Consider the following 25716-nt stretch of genomic DNA (forward strand, 5'->3'; position numbering starts at 1 on the left):
AGAACAGCACACACAGAAAAGGATTCACTCTACCTTTCCCCTTTGAAATTACGGCTGTACCCACACACCAGCAGAGTCAGGCTTCTACCCTCTTCAGCAGCCACCCAGAGCAGACTGACTGCTCTCCTTATAAACCCTGCATCTGGCTCTAATTTTCAATCATAGCCAGGTGCAGGTGATAATTAACAATCAAACAATTAACAAAACAATTAAACGATTAAACAAAACAAACCAAAATGTGCCTATGCACATGTTTTTCTGCAAGGAGGATTTAACCCCCTCCCTGCTGTGTTACAGTATATATAAAAAAAACCAAAAAAAACGCATGTCACATGTTTTAGTAACAAAAGTGTGAGAAGGACGGTAACAAATTGATTGAATACAAGTTCTTGTAAGTGCAGAGAGGTACTCTATTTACACCAACAGAATACGGGAACCCCAGTTTCTTGCAACAGTTGGGATGGTGACCAAACGTGGGTACTGTTGTATAAAAATATAGTTCAAAATGAACAGTTGCATTTAAGAAATGTAGAACAAGAAAAGCAAAAAACTAAAATAAAAACACAATTAAGGTTTGTGTTGTATATGTGCCATTTAACAATGCATTGGAAGCTTAAAATAAAGAAAATAATTAATTATTATTTATTTATTTCTTAGCAGATGCCCTTATTCAGGGTGGCTTACAATTGTTAAAAAATATCACATTATTTTTACATACAATTACCCATTTATACAGTTGGGTTTTTACTGGAGCAATCTAGGTAAAGTATGTTGCTCAAGGGTACAGCAGCAGTGTCCCCCACCTGGGATTGAACCCACGACCCTCCGGTCAAGAGTCCAGAGCCCTAACCGCTACTCCACACTGGGTTGTAAAAATGCAGCAAAAAGCTCAACAATTAAACAAAGGAAGTAAAAGGTTACTGCACCAAGCCAAAAAACACATTCTTTGTGATCTGCAATAAACCAACGTTTTCGCCAGCCAAATCGTAGAGTGTCTAAATAAAATTGAGTTAACACAAACTTTTTTCGTCTGTTGCATCTTGCATCCCAGACACAGTATACAATATTTAGTTACACTGTTTACCGTCAAATAAGAATGATTTAATTGCGCAGCAGATTCCCCAGTTAGATGATGAGCTGATAATATCTCTTCAGCCAAAGAAGCAGGCATGGTAATTTAAGATTAGGCCTACCGTTACCATAATTATTATTTATTTCTTAGCAGACGCCCTTATCCAGGGCGACTTACAATCGCAAGCAAGGGTCCAAAAACAGTAATGTAGCGTGACTTTTGTACTAAAGCTGAGTCACCTGTTGCAGGGAAAACAAAGTTTATTTCTCAAACTGACCACTTTAAGAAATGTGAAAGCAGAACACACAGAAATACTGCTGGGAAAAAAAAAAACACTCACTGAATTTAGTTCTCAGGTGATGCAAATTAAAATATAAAACATATATATATGACAGTGCTTGCTGTGGTATATGTAATATCATAAATATAGCACAATGAACTTAATTTAAACTTGTTTTTACTGAAAAATACACAGTAACATCTAATCATAAGAGCTGTCTGTGCTACATGTTGTCTGGTCAGAACTTCACAAACACTGAGCATGGGAACTGCAGCATGCCATTTCCCATATTACAGCCGTACACAATTAAAGGTGTGGTCATCAATTCCATGCACAACACTTTAAAAAATATTTAAAATATAAACATGCCAAGTTAATTGCATCAGATGCATAGATGAACCATTCAGCAGAGTGAGGCAACAAACAAGTGAGTACAGACACAGCAAACCTGGTTGTAATGGGGTAGGTCTCGGTTTTACAACAGCAGTTTAATATTGCACATAGTTACTGGTACACCTGGTGGTCCCTGCTGGAAACACTGGTACTTGAGCTGAAAAGGTTGAAAACCACTGACTTAGAGTGTAGTACAATTGATTGATTCTTTACATACTGCATATTGTCATTTTACACAAACAATCTTACTTGGAAATGTAAGGTACCAGTATTTTAATATTGTCCTGCAACTCTCCCCTGATAATATACAAAAGTATGATTTGTATTGCTTATATAAAGGGGCTATATTTTATTAAATAATCACATAAAAAATAATTCCTGTCTTGCATTTCCATTTTGTATAGAAATCTCAAATCTGAAGTTTTAAAAGAAGCTTATGTCATAAGCTTGACATAAGGTTAAAGAAATGCCTTATTTTCTGGGTGATATGGCATATAAATATATCAGTCTCTATTTTTATATACCCAGAACAGTTTGGATCATGTTTCTGCTGTAATTTGAAAACATTTAAACCCAGTGTTAAAACTAAGTGAGTTCCTCTTTTAAAGCCCAGCTTGTTTTGCATGGCACTCAAACTGTCCCCTGCAGGTGTTAGCCTGAAGACATTATCTCCCTCATTTCTCTGTTTGTAGCCAGCAGGAAACATGTGGCATCACTAGACGGGTTGAGATTATTGCAGCCTGCTTGTTTCCATTCCTGCATTGCAGCTTTGATTGCTTCCTGTTTGTGTGTGTGTGTGTTCTTTTTTTTCTGTTAACATCTTGATACCCTTTTTCCCTTTAAGAAAATGGTTTACATTTCTATAACTTTTTTTTTCTGACAGAAAGAAAGTCCTATAAACGCTGTTCTCGGGTTATAAGAACATAAAACTATTTAAAAAATGTATGGAGCTTAATTGGCAACACTTAAAAAAAAAAAAAAAAAAAAAAAAAAAAGTTTCAAATGGAAACCCCACACAAAGAGAGAGACAGATTTACAAGTAGGAGCAAGAGGCGAAAAGATTTATTGCTGTGAAGTAGAATAGTAAAGGCTATTTGAAAACCGGAGGCTTTTCTTTTATCTAGAGGCCTTTTTAAAGAACAAAACAGTTTTAAATGTATCTGCGATGTCAGAGTGCATGGCATTCCAGGACGTGTTTCCCGACACTGTTGCACAGCTCTGTGAGATCACAAAGAGAGAGGCTATTTTTGCCTTGCATTTTTCTTATAATTTAGTACACCAAAGGTCCAATTCTTCCCTCTGCACATTTTCCACTGAAGCGGGACCTGGAGAAATGTTTGTTATATCGGGTTGTTTACTATAATAGGATTTGGCAATTTGCTGTATCAGAAGGATGAAGAAATGCCCAAATTGAATTGAACATCTTTATACAGTATACAGCAGTTCTTTCAAGACAACTTATTTAAAAGAAAAAAACGGTAAAGAAATGAAAAAAATAGTACACTTAAATACAATAATTGCATGCCCTTTCTATTAAACATATCCAGCGTAGATTACTTCATATTTTTCGTGCTTTTCTCAATGCACGCTGTTTCAATCTTCTTACCTCCTCACGCCTGTTGCCATAGTTGCAGTTTGTGTGAAGATGGCAATGGTTGCATACTTCACACATGATTCACACTACAATAGGTTATCTATGAATCAGCCTTATCTTCGAATTAGCCTACCAAGGTCTTTGTTTTCACTGAGAGTAACACATTAACACTGGGTGCAGTTCAGTGAGAGCCACTACCAAGATCGTTTTAACCAGGTCCATTTTGTAAAAGTGATCATTCTAATAGGGCTAATTTTCATTGAAAAAAACGGTTCTTGCTGCTTGGATTGTTAAAAATGGGGGTTCGTTATAGTGAAGTTAGTCTGTATATGTAACAAATTAATGCACTTACCTGTCACACGCGATTTCCGACTCCGTCACCAGTTTTCTGATACAAAGCCCTTCTCTTCAATGTTACAATTTATTTGACTATCCGTCACAGCCTGCGGTTTTTAATTTTTTTTTCTCTATGCATGCCAAATCAGTTTGTTTTTATTGTGCAGTTACACAGTGCATCCTCCAGTTTCATGACGCAAATGCAGCCGAAACAAAGTGAAGAGACAAGCTACGGTAAAGTAACAGTTAATCGTTAAACAGTTTTAGATGGTGTGATGTATTTTTTTAAATCTGTGATCTTTAGTTGCTTTTGTGCATTTTTTCATTTTCAAGTGAACTGTGACATTAGGGCCTTATCGAGCACTATTTTGCAATTTTGAATACTGACTTTAGATACTGTTTTAATTCTGTTTTAAAAATACTGTTTTAAATTGGATTACCTTTTACATTGCACGCAGTTCTGTGCATGGTTAACATTTTGATTTCATTTTGCTGTTGGGTCGTTAACGGGTAATTTTTCATACTGCTACAATACGTACCGGATTTAAGTATGCGTTGTATTACAGTTGTCTCTTTTGGCAAGTGATATTTTCAGAATAATATCATTCTGAATTAAAATACTTCCTTCTGTTGAAAGTATAGTATTGTACCAACAACACCAATACAGTACATTTAAATGGAAGCCTATTTATTTTAAAACAGTCTTTTCAGATAATTGTGTACATTTTGTGTTCCCTGAAAAATGGACAAGGGTTGAAAAGGGCCAAAATGAAATAATCAGATATGTCAGATATGCGTTAAACCGTCACTGAAGTCAAAATTGTATACGGTCGGATATGTGAAATGCTGAATGTGTGTGTGTGGAGAGAGAGAGATATACTAGGGAACGCATTTATTTTGACGTCTGTATCATCTATATTAAACGATTTATTGATATTTTTAAATGGAGTAGTCGCACACACACACACACAAATACTTTTTTGATGACCCCAGGGAGTTTTATCATTGCATATGTATAATTTATTTGTTTTATAATGGAACATTTGCCTGCAAAATTTTTATATATATATATATATAATTTTTTTTTTTTTTTAAGTCTTTAAATACTCAACAGTTCTAGTTCAATTGTATATTAGTGAAGATTTTTGTACTTAAAGATTGTCAGGCTTTCATATATTTTCTTTCAAATTTAAAAAATATATTGGAACGACCCGGACAATGGCTTTGTTGCAGGACTTGTTGTCTGTCCAGTTTGTCTTGTCTGTGTTTTATGTTTTGTAAAGTGAACGGGTCACGCCGTTACTTTAGCATGGGAAGGGGGAGTGAGTGAATGAGTGGGGAGAATGTGTGTTGCTGTTTTTAGGGGTTGCAGAGTATGGATGTGACTGGTTGATGAGTTTGACAGTGGTGGGAAATGACAGGAGGTTATATAATAAGGGGGTGCATGAGCCTGGGGACTGGAGACAGTCCAGCGCTGAACTTGAATGAGACAAGGGAAAGCGCGTTTGAAAACAAACATTGGAGGTATTTATAGGCTTTTGATGCCATGGTAACCACAAATGTATTTCTCTTTAAATCTAATGTCTTTGTGATGTCATTCACTATATAACTAATGATGCAATGATCTACCGTTCCTTTCTATTTAAACCTTCAGGCATCATGGTATCTAATCTATTTATCAATTTATTTTCTTTAATGTACATTCTTTTTTTTTTTTTAAAACCACAAACCACAAAGGTAATCCATGGTGTGTCTGTTCCTTGTAAAGTGCTGAACTATTGGTTCATTTAGTTTTTTTATTTCTTATATTTCGATAAGTTTTTCTGCATTCTTGTATATAATGATGTACCTGTCTCTCCTACATATTTTATTTTATTATATTCTCTCCAACCTGCTGACCCGCTATGTCCCTGCATGCAAGCTGAGGTCCTCTGACTCTGGCTTGCTTGTTATACCCAAGCAAAAGTGCACCACACTCAGAGAGCACTCTTTTAGCTTCAAAGCCCTGACTCTCTGGAACTCTCTCTCGGCTTTAGTGCTTTAGCTCCCACAGTCGCTTCCTTCAAATCAACTCTCAAGATCTCCTTTGTTTCTCGCTTGTTTTCAATGCTCTTTAAGCCTGATATCTGTTATTAGCTGTTGTCTAAATTGTTATTTCAGGTTTTTCACTCCATCTTATTCGTATGATTCTGTATGACACACGCATCCACAATGTTTAGAATTCACATCCTAGCTTTGTATTTAATGTATTATACATGTACTTAATGTATTTGCATTGTTTTTTTTATGGTTTGTATTTAATGTACTATGCCCTGTATTTCACTATTTAATGTATTATGCATTGTTCCTCACTATCTTGTAAAGCGCTTTGTGATGGTGGTCCACTATGAAAGGCGCTATATAAAATAAATATTGATTGATTGATTGATTGATGGGTCCAATGCAGCTTGTAATGCAGACGCCTCAGCTTTCATGCCACAAAGTTTGTACTTCCATTTCGCAACATTTGCAAGTAGCATAGCAGTAAAGTTACAGTTTTTAACAAGTAACGAGACAAACACGATTTTGTAAATAATGATTATGTGTTATCCCGATTGTATTGAAAGCTTTCATCTGATTTTGCAAACTATCATAAGAAGCTTGGACTGTTCATTGAGTATATTGTAACGTTTTTATGTTTAGGAAGTAGCACTCAGAGATGGTGTTGAATTCTCAAAATGTTTGTTTTATCATTGCATCATTAGTTATATAGTGAATGACATCACAAAGACATTAGATTTAAAGAGAAATACATTTGTGGTTACCATGGCATCAAAAGCCTATAAATACCTCCAATGTTTGTTTTCAAACGCGCTTTCCCTTGTCAAAGGTATGTTAAACATATTGAAACATTGGGAAGTTGGCTCTTTTGAGCAAATATATATATGTGTGTATATATAGAGGGTTGTCACTCGATTTTAAACATTTTAATTGATTAATTTATGGGCATTAGTTGATTAATTCATGCACATTTTTAATGAAGGTAACAATCTTATAGCGGCTGTCCTGCATAGTTAATGCTAAAAAATCAATAGAATCTTAAAAAAATAAAAAATAAAAAAATAAGCCCAATGGAAATTTGGTCTTCTTAAAAGCATTTTTATTGTTATTTTTATTTTAGTTCTTTAGTTGTCGGTTGTTTAATCTACCGGCTTCCTGTACTTCTGCTTTTATTCGTTCTGAATCGTGTTAGAGGTGCCCGAGAATACTGTGGCTGTTTACAAGTGATTGCATAACATGCTGTTTGTAGTCAGAAAACAGAGAAAGTAATTCCACACAATTACCTCTATTTGAGGAATTGGTGCCTTCATCGTGCCCTCTGAATGCCGGTTCTTGCTTGCCAAGGTAAACAACAGAATCAATCAAGCGTTTAAGAACCTCACGATTTTTTCTTACTTGCTCATTGTGATGTATTGTATCCCTATGCTTCTGCTCATCCAGTTGAACATCAATCCGGGTTTGTCCAAAAGTTTTGAGTGTTACAGTGGCTCACAAGTGATTTTGGGAACGCTCATGTTTTTGTGCTGACTTTGATAGACATCCTAGATTGCTGTAGCCAGTGCCGTTCCATATCGCCAGCAGTTTCAAGCAGTATAATTGTTTTAATTTACAACTACCAGTAAGCCTTTAACGGATACCTTTCATCATTTTGAATGTTGGAAGTGGTGAGTCCCTTCCTGTGTCAGTTCGGGTATTTGTGGTGTACACCTCCCTTTTTTAGAAATCTCCAATTTTTCGGAGAAAGTTCTTCTTGAAAATGGATTCGTAACGAAATGATATATATAAGGTATAATCCACAACGAGCCGTGCCGTTCCCATGGTATATACCATGCCATAAGTGGGATATATCATTGGAACCTCACAGCCCAAAGTGGTTTATACCACATATAACATGACTACCTGTCATTTGGGGGAAGAAAAATAAATAAAACCAACTTTTTAAATTCAGACAAAACCAGAAACTTTTATTGTGTATACATCCGCAGTGTAACATGGTGCCAAATTTAATTACATTATTTGTTCACTTATTAAAAAATGAATTGCACATGTCCGTTTTATTGTGAATTTCTGCATCGAAAGTGTCATCTCGAAACTAGAGGACTGAACACAAGCTGATGATGTGGATGGTCTGGAATGAGTTTCAAATGACACTGAGGAAGGCAGGGGAGCAGCTGTGATGGAGGCTGATGCCGGATCTTGAGGTGAGTTTGTTGTCATCATTGTATGTGAGGCATACATACTGAAGTCCCTTTTTCATCCTTTCGGATCTCCAAAAGATGTTTTTGTCAGTTGTCAGACACCCTCGTGTCCATGTTGTGCAAGGTTTAAGTTGAAAATCAAAACAGACTTTACACACCAACTTCTTGCACTGGCATAAAATTCCCTTAATGTTGCTGATATATTTTTTTTACTTATTTCCTTAAAACTGTACGTCCATATTTTTCTTTAAGCCAGTCTCTAGGTACATTAACAGCCTATGCTGTGTATTTTCTGTGTGTTTTTTTTCTTCCAGTCTTAGTTTTCTTCTGTTTCATTTAGCTGTTCCTCATCTACTGTTGTGTCTACTCTTGACAGTTGCTGGTGCACTTATTTTATTTTTTTTTTTTTTCAGGTGGACTGCTGTCTTCACTCGGAAAGTTGGTGTTGTACCAGTTATCTGGAGTTTCATCCCCAAATATATATTAAAGGAAATAGGTGGAATGTCACTAATTTTTGGTAGTGGTTTTGTAACTAGTAACAAATAAAATGGCAGTTTTGTCATGGAATTTAGAATGTAGTGGTGCGTAGTAATTTATTCAGTGTGAAGTGACTCCATTGGAATGTAAGCCATGGTATATGCTATATATACACGCACGGTCATGTGATGCTGTTTAACCAATCAGATATATATGTGCGTTTGTGTATGTGTATGTATTAGAGGTCGGCACAGGTACCCAAAAACCTGGGTACCCGTCAGGTTTTAAATTACCCGACATGAGTCTCTTTTTACTACCCAGGTATCGATTTATGAATTTGAGAATTTAAAGAAAATGTAGAAAATATGACAATACAGTTGTAAGCGCGGGTCTCAGGCTGGCGTAATAAAACAAGCTTTTGCATGAAGCCTTTTCTTAACTGACAGGATATCAAGGTTTTACAGAAAACAATAACACACAGCAGCAAGTACACCTCAATAATAAGTACAGCGAGTATTCTTCTCAGGAACTAAATCGGAAAGAAAACAACATAACATCCTGTTGGGTTTATGTCAGTGATAAATCTGTGATCCATTAATAATAATAATAACCGTGTGGTTTCCAATGTGGAATGCTTTATCTACAGTTATTACGCAGATATAGTTTCTTACCAAAAAGATCAAATAAGTAATCTATTTAATAAATAAACAAATAAAGTATTGTGCGTGGTTTGCCCCAGAAAACAGACTGAAAACCGTAAACTTTTTATTTTAATTAAGTAGATTAACAAAGAAAAAGCATAAGCACTCAAATGTGAAAGGTGCAAAGAGTAAAATTAAATCAGTACGAGAAACATTACTCACACACTTACGAAACATTGACCTATTTTGTTTTTGGTTAAATATATGTGGAGCACATTAAGTAAAAGGAGACCTGGGTCGGAGTTAATTTAAAACCTGACGGGCAGAGTCCTGCGTCGGGTCGGGTACCCGCGGCGAACCGCAGGTGACAAGCAAAGCGAGTCGGGTTCAGATTGGAACGTCCACTTGTTTGACGGGTGTGGTTCAGAAAATTAAATTTTCGGGTCAGGCTCGCGTATGAATTTAAATCACCAGAAAAATACAGTGTACAGGACTTGTCCTTTTCTCACAAATACGAATGTGCAAATTTGAAAATCCACAGCAATTGCTGGAGGCAATAGGTCAGCTGAGCAGCTGAACACCACTTCTGTTTCCGTAAAATCAATTTAGTGCTATGCATGGCATGCACGCTTGAGGATTAATGCACTACCATAATAAAAATGTCTAGGTAAGGTAAAACTAAACTTAGGACAAGGTGTATACCGTGTGGTACATAATAGTTCCAGAGATAAAGCAGAAGTGTGAATCTTTTGGAATTATATTGAGTGAAAATGACAAACAGGTGGCTGGATTTGTTTGTAAGACTTGCAGTCAAGTTTTTGTGTCTGACAGTCACCAAACTGGAACATCATATCTGTACAAGCACAGGTGGAGCTCCCTTTCAGCTGGTGGCACGAAACAAATAGACAGGTATTTTCAGCCTGAAAATTAGTTGAAGGTGCCCAACAAAGACGACAAGGAGGTAATAACAAAGTTGGAGGTAAAGTACGTTTGGAAAGATGTACGTTCTTTGGAATCTGTTTCTGGAGATGTTTTTTGTGACTTAACACAAGGTCTGATTGATATTGGTGCTCGCGTGTTGATGCAACAAAACTGTTGCCCGATCCAACTACTGTATCTCCAAACATCGTCAAACACGCCAAACAAATTCGCAATAGTATTCCTGAGCTGAAGGAAAACTTGGGTGAATCAGGTCACGGAGGGATCACACTAGATATGTGGACTGATGATTATCGGAAAATTTCTTATCTTTGTGTGACTGTGCATTACATCAACTTCGCTGGATCTTGAAAGAGTGCTGTGTACTGCTGAATGGGACAGTACATTACGAAAAACTGCAGAGAACATTAAACCAGCCATCATACATGCACTGAGAGTTCGATTTGGACAGGTTTTTTTTCTAAACTTGTTTATGTAACAGATCGTGGTGGTAATATCGTATCAGCACTGCGAACTGTTACACGCCTGCTGCAGTGCACACCTGCTCAATACAGTGTTGCAAAATACTATCAGTTGAAATGCGAATGAGGATGTTTTTTCCCAAGAAATAGCAAGCATCGTTGAAGCTGGAAAGGCATTGGTGACGTACTTTAAACAATCCAACCTACAGAATCGGCTACAGAAGACACTGAAGACTTCTGTTAAAATGCGCTGGAACAGTCTTTATTATGCTGGAATCAATGTATTCCCAATATGAGGACATCCAGACAATACTGACTGAGAGGGACGAAGAGCACCGCCTCAACGATTTGGATTCAGAGAACGCTGGAAACCTAGTTTCATTCCTACAGTGTTTCAAAGAAGCCACATATGCGCTGGAAGCTTCAAAAAGCCCATCATTGCAGCTCACTGTTGTCTGACTCGAAGGGCTTAAACGTCACCTTCAACCTTCTTCAAACAACAACGGGACTTTTTCTTCATTGAAACGCAAATGCCTTTCCATTCTGCTGAACAAATTTGAAGTTCACATCTTGCACAAAATCACCATGTTCATGCACCCAAAACTGAAAAGTTTAAAACTGGAAAGCGAGGAGGACATCTTTAGTGTCCATAATAAAGTAAGACGCGTGATGACTGAGATTCTGGACCAAAAGGAACAACCCTGTGCCACAGCAGGTGCAACAAAATGCATACCTGCAAAGAAAATGAAAATGACCAGGAAGACTGATTTAGCCGACGTTGAAGACTCCAGTGATGACGCTGACATTTTGCCACCAGATGAAGTGCAATGTTACATAGACTACAAGTGTCCCAAGATGCACTAAGATGAAGATTTTGATCTCCTGTGTTGGTGAAAGGACCACACTACTGTTTATCCAAGCTTGGCTCAAATGGCTTGCTTTGTGTTGGCAATCCCAGCAACTAGTGCTCCAAGTGAGAGAGATTTCTCAACTGCTGGGTTCTATAGAAGAAAGAAGAACTCAACTGAAACCAGGAACAGTAGATTACATCCTTTTTCTACACAGTAACTTAAACAAGACATTTTAAAAGTACATTTTCAGTTTAATGCAATATATGTTTCAACTTAAATTAACAGCGACTGGAATATGTGATTTTTTTTTATTTTTTTTTATAATTTTTAATAGTTTTGTTTTGAAAATAGACATTATTGGAAATGCATTTTGTTTATTATTATTACTAATAAGAGCAAGTTTAAGAGCAAATCTGGTTTATCTTTTTTGGAATGCTAACTGTGCTACAAAGCGGCACCCGGCAAAGTTTATAAGAAACACACTTTGTTAAATTTGATGTGTCCCATACTGCAAAAACATTTTCCTGACTCTCTTTTTTTGTTGTTGGATGATTCAATTTTGAGTTGAAACTGTATTGCATAATTCGGCAACAAAAGTTTAAATATCTTTTCATATTGGTTTTATTTGGAATAAAGCTCTTTCAGTTTTTCTTCTCTTTTTATTTTCCTGTCATTGTGGTTTGAAAAATTGACGCTACAAATTGTCATTAGAAATAGGTTTCAATATGCTATTGATTGTAGTCAAAATATAAATAAACAATCAAACAGGAACAAAGGACTTTTAGATTTAATGGAAAGTAGTGATTTAAGTTAAAATTGCAAGAATGTCAATTAATTATTGGATTGCCAGGTCGGGTTGCGGGTCTTATTAAAGGGGGTCGGGTTGCGGGATAGAAGATGGTGTTGAAGCGGGTTGCGGAGTTGGGTCGGGTTATGTAGTAGCGGGTCCATGTCAGGAGCGGGTCATAAAAACTAGACCCACGCAGGACTTTGCTGACGGGTACCCGGGTTTTCGGGTACCTGTGCTGACCTCCTTATATGTACGTGTGTATGAATGTGTGTTTATTTGGCTACATTTGTGCTGTTGATATCCAGCCTTCGTATAATGTATTTGAACTTTGAATATTATCTAGGATTGTCTTGGATATACATAGAAACATGAAGAATCTGGTACCCCACTTTTACAATCACTGTGCTTGTTGCTGCTGTTTCTGGTGGTATATCACTTATGTACTATACACTGCTGGCTCAAGATCTGTTGAAAACTACTGTTTGGATAGCATGATTGAAATATCAGGATATCTTCCACTGGCTTGAATGCTTGAATGCCTGCCAGCTCAAATTATTAATATAATCCTAACTAGTGCAAAGGCACTGGGCTGGCATATCTTCCTTGTAGAATAGTTTATTAAAATATACTGAATTAAAAAAAAAAAAACATAGCAGTAAAATGCCACACAGTTTGTTACTGATATGCACTTTTGAGATGTACATTATATAATTTCACTTGACTAGAAGCATGAAGGTTTTTGACGGTGAGTGTATTTTACAGTTAATACTTAGATTACACAAACATTAATCCAGAGGAAAGAGATGCTGTACCAGCATCATAAACACACAAACTCGGCATTTGCTAATGGCTTTATACTTCCAAAGTGCAAAGAAACATGTGGATTTCTGCTGAGGAAACTGAATTGTGATGTGCCAATTTTTACAAGAACAATGATACCAGATTACATTAAAGAGTTTTTGTCAAGTTTGCTGTGAATCCAGGCAGTTTATCAATATAAAGAATGCATGTAATATTGCAGTGATGGAGTGCTGTAAGATTGTCAGGAGGTTGTACAATATAATTGATACATTTGACCACAATATTAATACATTAACACTTAAATGAATGTGTTGTTGATCCTGCACATGGGCATTGGTTTTCAGATTCTAATCCAAATCTTGTTGATGTAGGTTTTCATGGTACTGACACCTGCTGTATGCTTGTTTTTATATTATCCTTGGCAGGAATATGTATAATAATCCTGTCTTGTTTTGCTACATTTATTAAAACTTCACCAGGAGCAAAGACCAGTTTGTAGTATTGTGTGAACACCTTTTAAATAAAACCAAACATTAAACAACAGTGTATTCACAACACTGTCTTAAATGACTGGATGTTGAGGGTGTTATGTAATGTGTTCCAGTCTGTGAAAGCCCTTGTAGTACAGCTATCTAGTCTGATTTTTATGTAAATCTATTTTAACTGTTTTTCTTTTTTGCCTTAAACAGGCCTATCTAGCCTGGGTCAATCTGCGCTATTCACTAAAACCTTTATTTGGGTTTATTCCTGTGGGGTAATTGTTTTTATTAAGTCAGATGTAAATGACAGATTACCATAGCATAATGCTATAGGCTACTGTATTTCTGTTACTGAGACCATTATTTTTAATGCTACTTCATTTCCCAGTATAATATACAACCCTTTCTCCTGGTGTTGCTAGAAGAGCAACAGATACTGCAGAGTTTTAGCTAGAGCATTCAGCTGCATGTGCTCATCCTTATAACATTATTTATAAAGTATCAAGTCATGCTTGTGCCCAGTGCCAAGAAAAACATTGTGTATTTTGAAGCTCGGCATGATTTATTACAGCTACATGCAAACTTGTTTTTTCTTCTTCTACTGGACACAGTGATCACGATTGATGTACTGTATAATTATATGGGAAATAACTTTTAAATGACTGCATTATTAGTTATAATGGGATTTAGCACAACAGCTGTATGCTGTATCATTGCATTGTCCTAAATGTTTGTTTGAGAATTTCCCCAGAATATTAAATGTCTTGTGGACTTGGCATGCATAAAGCTGGTATTAGTTTTCTTTTATCTCATTACTGTGCATTTTTTATCTAAGAGCTTCGGTCTTTGGACTGCAACCTAGTCTCTTCATGGGGGAGTTTTTAAGGTCAAAAAGAGTTTAGCTTTTTTATGATATATATATTTTTTTATTTATCAATTTTCCTGCGAAAAGAAGTGCTGTTAATGGTTGAAGTTCTACTATAAAAGAAAAAAAAAGGTTTTAATTCTAATATTTTAGCACATAGAGGATTGGAGTTCCCTTTCAAGTACTAAATATAACCATTACCTTATGGGTATTTACCTCTTAAAGACCCGAAACCTGAAATAATATATGTCAAAGCTGCTCGTAGAGCCTGTGACGCAGTCGTGGCCCGCCCCCGAGAACATAAAAGAACTGCGGTTACAAACCTCAACGCCATTTTTCCTTTCAAGAACTGACCTGACAGGAGAGCTGGTTCAGATAACTACTTGTTACTTTTTCTGCTATATATTTGCATTATTGTGTTTTTACACAAATTTTTATGTGATATTAAAAAAGTAACAGTTGTATTAGTTTTATTAATTATGTGTATTTGTGCACTACAGCCTATTTGTTCCATCCCACTACAGCCTTGTGCCCCATGTGAAGCCAGCGGCTTAAGTCGCTCCATAGGATTGCCTATGAACTGGCCAATTTGCCCAGAAAAGCTCACTGCCCATTCCACCAGGGGCATGGCAACTTGTTGTGGGCTTTATCCCAGGATGTATCTGTCAAGGATATTTGCAATGCAGCGGTGTGGGCTACTCCCCATACCTTTGCTAGGTTTTACAGACTTTGTGTCGTGGATCCTCAAAACCCATGTTTTGGAACTACAGTGTCAAGGGTGAGTTTTCAGTCAACCATTAAAACACAGGCATAGAGGTGAGTTTCTCCCTCAATTTTTTCACCCTAGCTACTTGTTACTGGGGTTCCATTTGGTAACATACAAGGCAGCTGCTCTGCTTAGCTTTGTAGGATTCTGCAATATTGCCCTTGCGATGGCTTTGGTACACTCACGCATAAGGTATTTGGTTACATTTTATACTTGAAAGGAAACGTTGGGTTATTATCATAAGCCTGGTTCCATGAAATATAAATTTAACCATTAACCTTCAAGGTCGTTGCATACATGATGGCAGCAGGCTTGAAAGAAAAATGATGTTGAGGTCTGTGACCGCAGTGCTTTTAATGACACTAAGTCAGGATGTACACTACCGGTCAAAAGTTTTAGAACACCTCAATTTTTCCAGTTTTTATTGAAATTTACGCAGTTTAATGTCTCAATGTACTCTGAAATTAAAGCATAGAACAAATAAACAATTGGAGATAAAAAAGAAATCATGGAATCGTTTTGTTTAACAAAATTTAATCTAAATTTTTGACTCATCAAAGTAGCCACCTTTTGCAGATATAACAGCCGAACACACTCGTGGCATTCTTTCTACAATGGAAATCAAATATTGTTCGGAAAGTTCTTCCCAACACTGTTGCAGAAGTTCCCACAAATGTGTTGCACTTGTAGGTTGCTTTGCTTTCACCCTTCTGTCCAGTTCATCCCAAACCAGCTCGATGGGGTTTAAGTCTGGAGACTGTGCTGGCCATTCCATGATTTGAAGCCTACCGTCTTGTTCTTTTCTTCTAAGGTAGTTCTGACATAGCCTGGAGGTATGTTTTGGGTCATTATCTTGCTGTAGGATGAACCCCTGACCAACTAGGCGTATACCAGAGGGTATTGCATGGCGCTGCAAAATGCTGTGGTAGCAGTTTTGGTTCAGGGTGCCACTCACTCTGTGCAAGTCGCCGACTCTGGATCCAGCAAAAGAGCCCCAGACCATCACGCTTCCTCCTCCATGTTTGACAGTTGGTGTCACACACCGAGGAACCATCCTTTCGCCTACTCGACGGCGTACAAAAACCCTGCGTGATGAACCGAAGATTTCAAATTTTGATTCATCGGTCCTTAAGACCTTCTTCCAGTCTTCAGTAGTCCACTGGCGGTGCTTCATGGCCCAGGCAAGCCTCTTTTTCTTATTTTGCCATCTTAGCAATGGCTTTCTTACTGCCACTCGAACTGTCAAACCTGCAGCTCGAAATCTTCTCTTCACAGTTGAAACTGAGACTTGCTTACTTCGACCAGTGTTAAGCTGTGCTTGAAGCTGTTATCCTGTGAGCCGCCTATCATGCAAGCTGTTGACTCTCAGAAACTTGTCTTTTGATTTCTGTTGTGGCTTTGGGTCTGCCAGACCTCTTCCTGTCAGAGTTTCCTCCAGTTTCCAAGTGCCTTTTGATGGTGTAGGAAACTGTACTCACTGACACCTTGGCTTTCTTTGCAATTTCTCTAAAGGAAAGACCTACACTTTTAACCCTTTGCGGTCCATTGTCGGACTGGGTCCGACATTGCAATTATTCCTCACAGGTCCTTTGTCGGACTGGGTCCGACATCATTATAGCAACGCAATAAACGGGTCTCTAGTCGTTTTTTCGCCGAAAAAAGCCGAGAAAACCATTCAATTGCCGAGTGGAAGCGACAGGAGCCGAGACAAGTCGAAAAAAATAAATAAATAAATAAAAAGGCGTATCTCATGATTAGTCATACATGGTATCAGATAACGGGGGCGGTCTGAAGTAAACAAGTTGGCTGACTGAGTCAGCGCACAGAAAACACGGACATTTGCAGAGCTTTTTTGAGATGTTATAGTATAAAATAATGACTTGGATCGCATTATTGAGGAGTTTGGTGATAAAACGAGTGATCCGGAGATGATCGATCGGTATGTACGACTATTATTATTTATTTCTTACATCGGTGAACGCTATAGCAAACGAAAGGGTGGGGCGGGGCTGGATATGCCTAGTGAGTGCCTGACACGCATTTAATAAATGGACCGCAAAGGGTTAAGGGTTATAATGGTCTGTCTGTCTTCCTTTGTTAATTGCCTTTTTCTCGCCATTATGAGAGCAATATACTACTTCCTGCAGTACAATACTGTCCAAATAATGCTTAAGAGGGTGTAGTAACACAGTCTGTTCCAACACTGCTTTTATACAGACATAGGGTTTGTAAGTGATCAACAAAAGCTGGGACACCTGTAGGAATTGTTAGCATCAACTTTCAAGGCTTAATTTACTTCCTTTGCTGCAGAACAGCTGTAAGTTGTTAACCCATTACTTGTTCCCCGAAAAGGGCCTTTTTGTATAACTTTGAAATGTACATTATTTTTCAGTTTTTGGTAACCTAAACTTTTTTTTTTAACCTCTGGCAGTTTACCGCTTACCTTTGTACCATTTCAGGTTATTCACTGGACTTGAACTGCTTAAATTTCAATAAAAACTGGAAAAATTGGGGTGTTCTAAAACTTTTGACCGGTAGTGTAAATTAGCAAGGTGTTTTGCTTTTTGACCTGGCTTGAAGTAGTTTTGTTTATTTAGTTCTGTACTTACAAATGTAAACTGTAAGATGTGCAATATGACACATTTTTGAGAAGTAAAGGGTTAAAGTGAATTTTTTAGGTCCCTAGTTTACAAGCCTCTAATCTGGTTAGACAGAGCTGTGGGGATGGATGCTTGATTTATGAGGGGGCTCCTGACCATGTGTTTGTTGTCAGCTAGACACCCAGACAGACAAACAGGTTGTAAATTCAACATCAAAGTGCATTTAATTTTCTATGGGGCCCTACAAGCTCTAACAGCATTTACCACCCTGGTTGCTGCGCTCTCTTTTAGTGTCATCTTCCCCTTCCCCCAGGAAACAGTATATTCCTACAGAAAGCTATGCAGTTAATTTAGGTTGATTTTGGGGGAACAGAAAAATCTGTGAATGTTCTTTGTTACCCACTATTATGAAGCTGTATAGAAATGTTCAGATCATTCCAACAGGAAATCAGAAGTTTAGAAGCCACACAAATAAAGACACATCCAATGAAGATAACCTGTATAAACAGTATGCAATTCTGAAAGTTATTATAGTGTCATTTGCACGGGAGGGGGGACGTGGGGAAATCACTTTATCAGTGACTGGGAAATATCCCCCTCACATTGCAGGAGTACTAAACCATTTATTTCTCAATAATTTATTTATAAAATCATTAGTCCATATACAGGTCACCACGAGGACCCAGCGGAAACTAATCAGCTGGGGCCTGTTGTACTAATGAGATCACAAAATGGGATCAGATCTGGGATCACTGGAGCTGGATCATGACAATCTGGATCAGGCTTCACAGATCCGCTATGTTGATCCGATCCTGGAGCTGCATATGCCATAACTAGGGAATCTGACCAATGAGAAGCAAACGTGTGTCGCACGTAGTTGAAGACCTCATCTGTTTGTATGCAGCCTGAGATCACAGTAATGTTGGGGAAAATGGCAAATGGATGGACATAGATAGAGGTCCATGTGCTGCGTTTCTGTATCCAAAACTCTTATATTTTATGTAAACAGGAAAATGGTTTAAGTTTGTAATTCACCATAGCTCGGTGTTATTTACTAATGTTATTTACTGAGGTTTCTGTCTACTTGCAGTTAAACCTTTTCATTTTAAATTGAAAACGTTACAGCAAAATTACCTTGGTGCCTTGTCCAAATAAATCTAGACATTCATTAAAAAGTAAATACTTTACATAGCACATTTTAGACAATTATTCCAAAATAATCGATATATTACATCTTCAATATTCTTTCAGGTGTTTAAACACATCGCTCGGACTCTCACATCTCTGTTTGTATTTCATTATTAAAGTTTCAGTGTTACAAAAACTCACTTTAGGTCACGTTTTACTAAGCATTTTAAAACTAATAAATAAACAATTGCCATTCTGAACAGTATCATATTCATAGTAAAGTTGAGTTCTTACCAATAAACAGGAACATGTTTAAAGTTTGGACTTATCCAAGTCCTTGGTGGCATTTACATTATTGTCTATAGACTGCAGTTTGAGGTTCAAACTACATCTGCATCTTGAAGGTGGATGGAAGCTGAAAATAGTTATAAAAACACCCCTTTCTTAAACCATTGTAGTACTAGTATAATTTTAATAACAAAAACATGTTTTATATGGAGTATTTTAATTGTGGGGAAGTGTATTTTCATACCTCCCATTAAATCTGCATTATGCTACACTTGCTCTTGTGTTCAACACTGCTTCGGGTCGGTTGTACTAAAGGGATCCAATCCTGGATCCAGGCTCCGATCTGAGAGGAGCTTCAATGCTCTTCGAAGACTAGTCATGGCTTTGTAATTCCATGACTCAAAAGTGACCTGAATAATATAGCTGTTTGCCACACTCATAACTTATGACAACATTAGGTGTGTTTACACTGCCATTTCTGATCCGGATCAAATGCATCGGTAGCATTTGATCCTGCTCAGAAATGGCAGTGTAAAAGCTCAGCGATCAGATCAATTGTACCTCTCGGGGAGATGGTTCAGATCAGGATCAAAAGCATCGGTAGCCTTTGATCCTGTCAGTGTAAACGCTCGACTGGCTCAGGTTCCAGCATGCACTGCGGTGCAGTGACGTCCTTTGTTTTGAAGGCGGGCGCCAGAATGAAACATTCCCTGCAGCGCATCAGAGGAGGCAGTAAGAGAATACATCTCCCGTGTTTTTTCTTTCTTAAATTGTTCCTATTGTGCCAACACTATTGCTAGGAATGATTGCAGCGGGAATATCTTTGGATCTTTTAATTAAACATACATGGGATGCAACATTTTATTACTTTGTGACATTTTTTATTTGATCGAATAATCTGCATGCATGCACCAGCTACAGACACTGCCCGCCCGCCACTGTTGAAGCCAAGGTTATACTACTGTTCACATTAGACCAGATTTCAGTCATTTAAACGACATATATAAATCCTAACTTTAATTGTTGACCTCACATTTACAAGTATTCAGAGTGCATTCAATTATTAAGTAATATTTTTTTAAAAGTTGTGTGTTTTTGAGAACTGTTTGCCAGCTTTCCCCATATTTTCTTTGAATAACCTGTTTGCTGTGAATCCTGTTACTCGGCAGACCCAGTGATGTTCCCATTGATGATCTTTACAGACCGCTTTCTTCAATCCACAATACACGCATAGCGATGCTAGTCAACGCTATATGTAATTTGTGTGTGAGGTTATGTTTTCCCAGTTGTGTTTCATTTAGAGATGGATCTAGAAGCTGTCTTAATTTTTCGGCTTCCTTCATTATTGAGTGTTTTAGTTGCTTATTGCAGATACAACGAGTGACAAGTTGTGTTTGGTTTTTCTTTAAACTTCCATTTAAAGTGCTCATTTCAACACTCTAATGTTTGTTAAATATATCAAACAATAACTTGTATAATATTTATTCATTCACATGGTGCCACTAAGCAGCCTATATGCAGTTAACAGAACACGTTGCTAGTTTGAGACCCAAATTTATATACATTGTCAATTTATGATGAAACTTGTAAAGAATATTTTTATTAGCACAATTTTTCAGTATAATAATAATCTAGTAGTGTATGGAGGCTGCTGTCTGTGTCACACTTTCATAGAGAAACCTGAAGAATCTTGCTAAGGACGTTCTTTTATTGCTAAAGAGTGTATCATCTGTGTGATATTTGGAGATCCAGTTATGATGAAAAAGACAATTTTTAGAACAAGCTAGAGTATTAATATATGTGTCTGGTGGTTCTGTCTGTCTGTCTGTCTTCATCCTTAAGTCGTTCTTACATCTATCTGAGAAGTGATTAGTTGTGATAAAACTTCCTCTGGACATTTCTTAGCACAAGTTATTGACAGTATTGTAATCTTATTTGTATATAGTAAGGCTGTTTGTTATTATTATTATTATTATTATTATTATTATTATTATTATTATTAGTTTATTTAGCAGACACCTTTATCCAAGACGACTTGCAGAGACTAGGGTGTGTGAACTATGCATCAGTTGTAGAGTCACTTACAATTACGTCTCGCCCGAAAGACGGAGCACAAGGAGGTTAAGTGACTTGCTCAGGGTCACACAATGAGTCAGTGGCTGAGGTGGGATTTGAACCGGGGACCTCCTGGTTTGTATGTCAAACTTACATTTTACAAAATACCTGTAGTGGATAAAGGTTATGGTGATCAACGGCCTGATCGCTCATTTTGAATTCAAAGTCTTGATGGTAGATGATTGTCAATGACCTGCTTGGTAATTAAAGTAGCTGCTTAACCATTTGAAATGCATTTAAACCAGTCTAATCCACATTTCATTAATTCTCTGTTCTATAAGAACATTTTGGAATTCATCGCAAAAAGGATTGACGTTCTAGCTCTTCCGTGCTTTTAGATTAATAAGTGTTTTTAGATAATGAACTTTTTAAAGGAATACACACATTATTATCCCAGGGTGTGGAAGGGTGGTGGGTAATTCACTGACACACAGGACACAGAGAAATAATTCCGAAAACACCGCACAGGTGCCCAGTTTTATTATGAGAGCTTACTTTCTTTTTAGCCCGCAGAGGGCGCTGTTGTCTGTGGTCTGCCGAACCAGCTATGGTAGCGACAGAGCCACAACTATACCGGGGCGGTACAGGGTACAGAGTTTTAAACAAAACACTAATCAAAAGGCGAAAGGAACAGGGAAAACAAAACACAGTAAACAAAACTACAAATAAAAAGTGCTGCGCTCGGCAGCTTCACCCCAACCGTCGCTACCCTCCGTCCTACTCTGCAGCTGTTGCATAGTTCACATACCCTGGTCTATGTAAGTCGCCTTGGATAAAGGCGTCTGCTAAATATACAAATAATAATAATAACTCTGCACATGTAATTCTACCCCCCACTAGGGGTATTGATAATTGAATCAGAAAGAAAAGAGTGGATGGCTGTAATTTTTGGGGCTGTAACTAGGAATATCTAATAAACCTGATGTCAAACGTTTGGTTTCACAGATTCTATTTAGCAACCTTGGACTTCTGTAATTGATTCAAGTACAAGGACAGAGCTAATCAACTGAAGAATGTCTTTGTGTGCAACTGCAACCTAATAATCTTGTGTACTCCATCTTTATAACTAGATAGTTTGGTCAGGAGGATACCTCTGTTCAAAACCATGAACCAATTAGTTTATTTCTTGAAGGTGAGACAGGTGACTGTTGTATCACGACGTATCACTTCACTTGCGCAAAATTATACCATTTACCAAGCATGCTACAAGACATCTAATTCATTGTGCGATGACAATTGAAAGAATCCTCATCAGGATGCCTGGGTTTCCAGTGCATCAGCAGGAGGCGACATGGGAAGGTTTCCCTGGACTACCATAAATCGTCTTGGGACCATTTAACTAATGAGCGGTATGGATCTAGACCATTATTGGCTTGTCTGTGAGGCCAGAAATTGAGTAAAATGGGAAGAATATAGGGCTGTGTGCTGGAAGGTGTTTGAGAAATTGGCCCAATCCAGGCCCTTTACCTCTTTTGTTCCACGACCCCCTTCAAGCAAATTTCAAGCCTGTGAAATCTTTATTTAGTGATTGGTATCCAACTGGAGGATAAGAGAGAGTAGCCCGTGAATAATGCCATAAATTCCAGTCCTTGGGACAGCCTGTAAAACTCTCAGACAGGGTTTTTTTTTAGTGGCAGAGATAGTCTACTATAGACTCTATAGCATGAGGTGTAAAATACATCGCTTGGAACAGAATAGTTTTTATTAAACATTCTTAATAATAGGAATTATGTAAAATGCCAGGGGTGAGTTCTGTTTTCTTGCTCACGCCCCCCCCAAATAGCATTTGACCTTTGAGCATGTGTTGGTGGATTTCACAAAGACCTTGAATTTAATCTATTTAAAAAATGTTTGCAAGATTATGAGAACCCTCCATTGGTGTGTGCAATGGTTTGTTGCTGATTTTAAGTATGAACGTGTTTTTGTCTAGACTTTAATGCTTGGTACCCAGCATAGATTGGACAGATTATATATTACAACTTGGTGCACAAAGCGGGATTTTAAATGAATAAAAGGACTGGCAATGCACAGTAATATGTGATAAGATAGCTTATAGCTTCTCAACAGATTAAAAAGACTAGTGGGTGTTCCCTCCAGCTTGTCTATAAATCTACAGGATGTCACTGATACCTTCTTTTTTCTGAATTTTCTAGCTATCGGCACTAGGGGTGCCATTAATTTCAAGAGAACAGGTGTTTATGAGGTTTTGTACACCCTGCAATGAATAGAAGGAAATCCTGATCTTGGCAAAGCAGGCATTGTGTGAGCTGGAAGCAGGGACAGTAAAGGGCTTTAAATCACTATGTTCATTAGGACTGGCAAAGTAGATTGATTTATGGGGTGGAAACAACTGTTAAGACCATCAAAGCTATTTACACGGAAGAGGAACTTTAGATAATGGTGCCATTTACATTTGAAGAAAATGTGTACCTTTCCAGGGACACTGTGACAAATGGCATACAGTCATTGTTTGTCACTTCATCACAGCAGCATGACTTGGAAATCCTGCAAGTAACTTTAAAATCGAGGGTCTTTGAGGAGGGCTTGGCTTGGAATAGCTTTCTGTGGTTAACTAGGCTTTTCTTATTGAGTGAAAGCACGAGGTTTCTTAAAGGCCACTACAAGGTGTGGTTTTGAAAGGTAGACTGTACATATTTCCATATGTACATTAAATTATGAGTAGCACACGCTTTTCAACATTTTATTTCAGGTCATAAATGTTCGACCTCAGCAACTTGTATCTGTCCATCTAAACTGCATACTCCTCATTGGTTTTGCCTCATTGCCACGATGTACTCAGGATGGATGGATGGATTCAGTATGCCAATGACCCATTTCACAGGTGTGCCATTATCTCTATTCAAACTGTTCACTGTGGTAGAACTTCTCAGATGGGAACCCCGTTCAGAGTGACTTTGTTTCCTGGGAATCGTCACATATGACTGTAATAATATAAATTAATGTAGGAGTTTTTTAAGCTGGTAAAAGTTGGAGTTCCCTGTCGCTTGAGTAAATGCTTCAATCAACTAAATTTGTTTCCATCCTATTGCAGTCAGGGCAGCCCAGTCCAGCAAGTTCCAGTGCCAGTTCCAGCTCTAGCTCTGGTTCCAGTTTTACTCCACCTCAGAACAGACAAGGTAACTATTCTAATTCAAAGCCTGCCTGCTGGTATAATTTGTTATGCTGGAAAAATGTTTTATTCAGAACCCTTTTTAATAATTTTACATATCATTTGAGGGAGGTATTTCCTCTTTTAAGGTGTTCGTTTTACCATTGGCTTTAAAAGGAATGATACTTTGCGATTGTCACCATCTGGTGGCCAAAGATTAAACAAAAACATAACCTTTTCAATGTTTGTCCTTTTTTACAATATCAAAAATACAAATCTCCACTATGAAATGTGTGAAGTAATGTTAAATCCATTCCTGAAATATTACTACTATGAAAGGAATAGCTTATCGGTTCTGTTGCACATTTAAATTTCTTATTTGACTTACTCTTTTATTATGTTCCATAAACTATATTGGTCATTTGGATTAACAAGGTGTTTTTTTTTTTTTTTTTTTAATTTTATTTATAAAGCCATAGTCTTTCAGATTAGGCCACATGTAACACATGAGAGGGCAGTAGTGTAGAGTAGTGGTTAGGGCTCTGGACTGTTGACCGGAGGGTCGTGGGTTCAATCCCCGGTGGGGGACACTGCTGCTGTACCCTTGAGCAAGGTATTTTACCTAAATTGCTCCAGTAAAAACCCCTGTATAAATGGGTAATTGTATGTAAAAATAATGTGATATCTTGTAACAATTGTAAATTGCCCTGGATAAGGGTGTCGGCTAAGAAATAAATAATAATAATAATAATGATGAGTTTGGTGGCATCTTACTGACCTGTGGCTAGAACAGAACTTCACAATACAAAACCACCACAATTTGGAATGTCAGAGACCATTTAGATAACAAATAAAGTGCAAATGTGGGAAAGCAGCTTGTCTGCAGTGAGCCATGCTGGAGCCAGTGGAATTAGTCCCTTGTCTTTTACAATTCGTCCCAGCCATCCCATTTACTCCCTCTTTTCATTTATATTGTATGTTGTGCTGTATATTTTATGCATGTCCAACAGAGTGTTCCTGTAGCGTCTACAACAAATTACATTTACATACCATTGCTCTATGCTGGACATCTTATTTCACGTCATTAAATGACTGCAAATGGCAGATGTGAGGCTAATATTGGAGCCTAATGTGAAACAAAATAACTGGTCAAAAACAGATTGAGCGTAGAGAACCATTTAAATTTTAAAAAATGTCAAACAAATTGTAATTGTGTTGAAAACAATATTGCAGAAATACGTACAAACAAAGCAGGAAGCATGTGTTTTGTTGTAAACCCTACAGCTTGTTCAGTAACACGGTTAATAGGATTCGTCATACTCTCACCTGTGTCTGTTCAGTAACACGGTTAATAGGATTCGTCATACTCTCACCTGTGTCTGTTCAGTAACACGGTTAATAGGATTCGTCATACTCTCACCTGTGTCCGCTTCTGCTGTCAGAGCCTGACGGCTTAATGAAACCATCACCAGCAGTAGATTTTGTCATGTCCA

The 25716-nt window shown here is 37.6% G+C and overlaps 1 protein-coding gene across 2 annotated transcripts in view; it reads left to right on the forward strand.

The window, feature by feature from the left end:
* Nucleotides 1-25716, forward strand: part of mllt3 (MLLT3 super elongation complex subunit) — a 98745-nt gene that overhangs the window by 56424 nt on the left and 16605 nt on the right. For both annotated transcript variants that reach the window (XM_059001721.1, XM_034014914.3), the window contains exon 8: nucleotides 24167-24251. In XM_059001721.1, coding sequence (XP_058857704.1) covers nucleotides 24167-24251 — 85 coding nt within the window. The remainder of the gene's footprint in view (nucleotides 1-24166; nucleotides 24252-25716) is intronic.

Source organism: Acipenser ruthenus, chromosome 2, assembly GCF_902713425.1.
Source record: "Acipenser ruthenus chromosome 2, fAciRut3.2 maternal haplotype, whole genome shotgun sequence".
NCBI lineage: Eukaryota > Metazoa > Chordata > Actinopteri > Acipenseriformes > Acipenseridae > Acipenser > Acipenser ruthenus.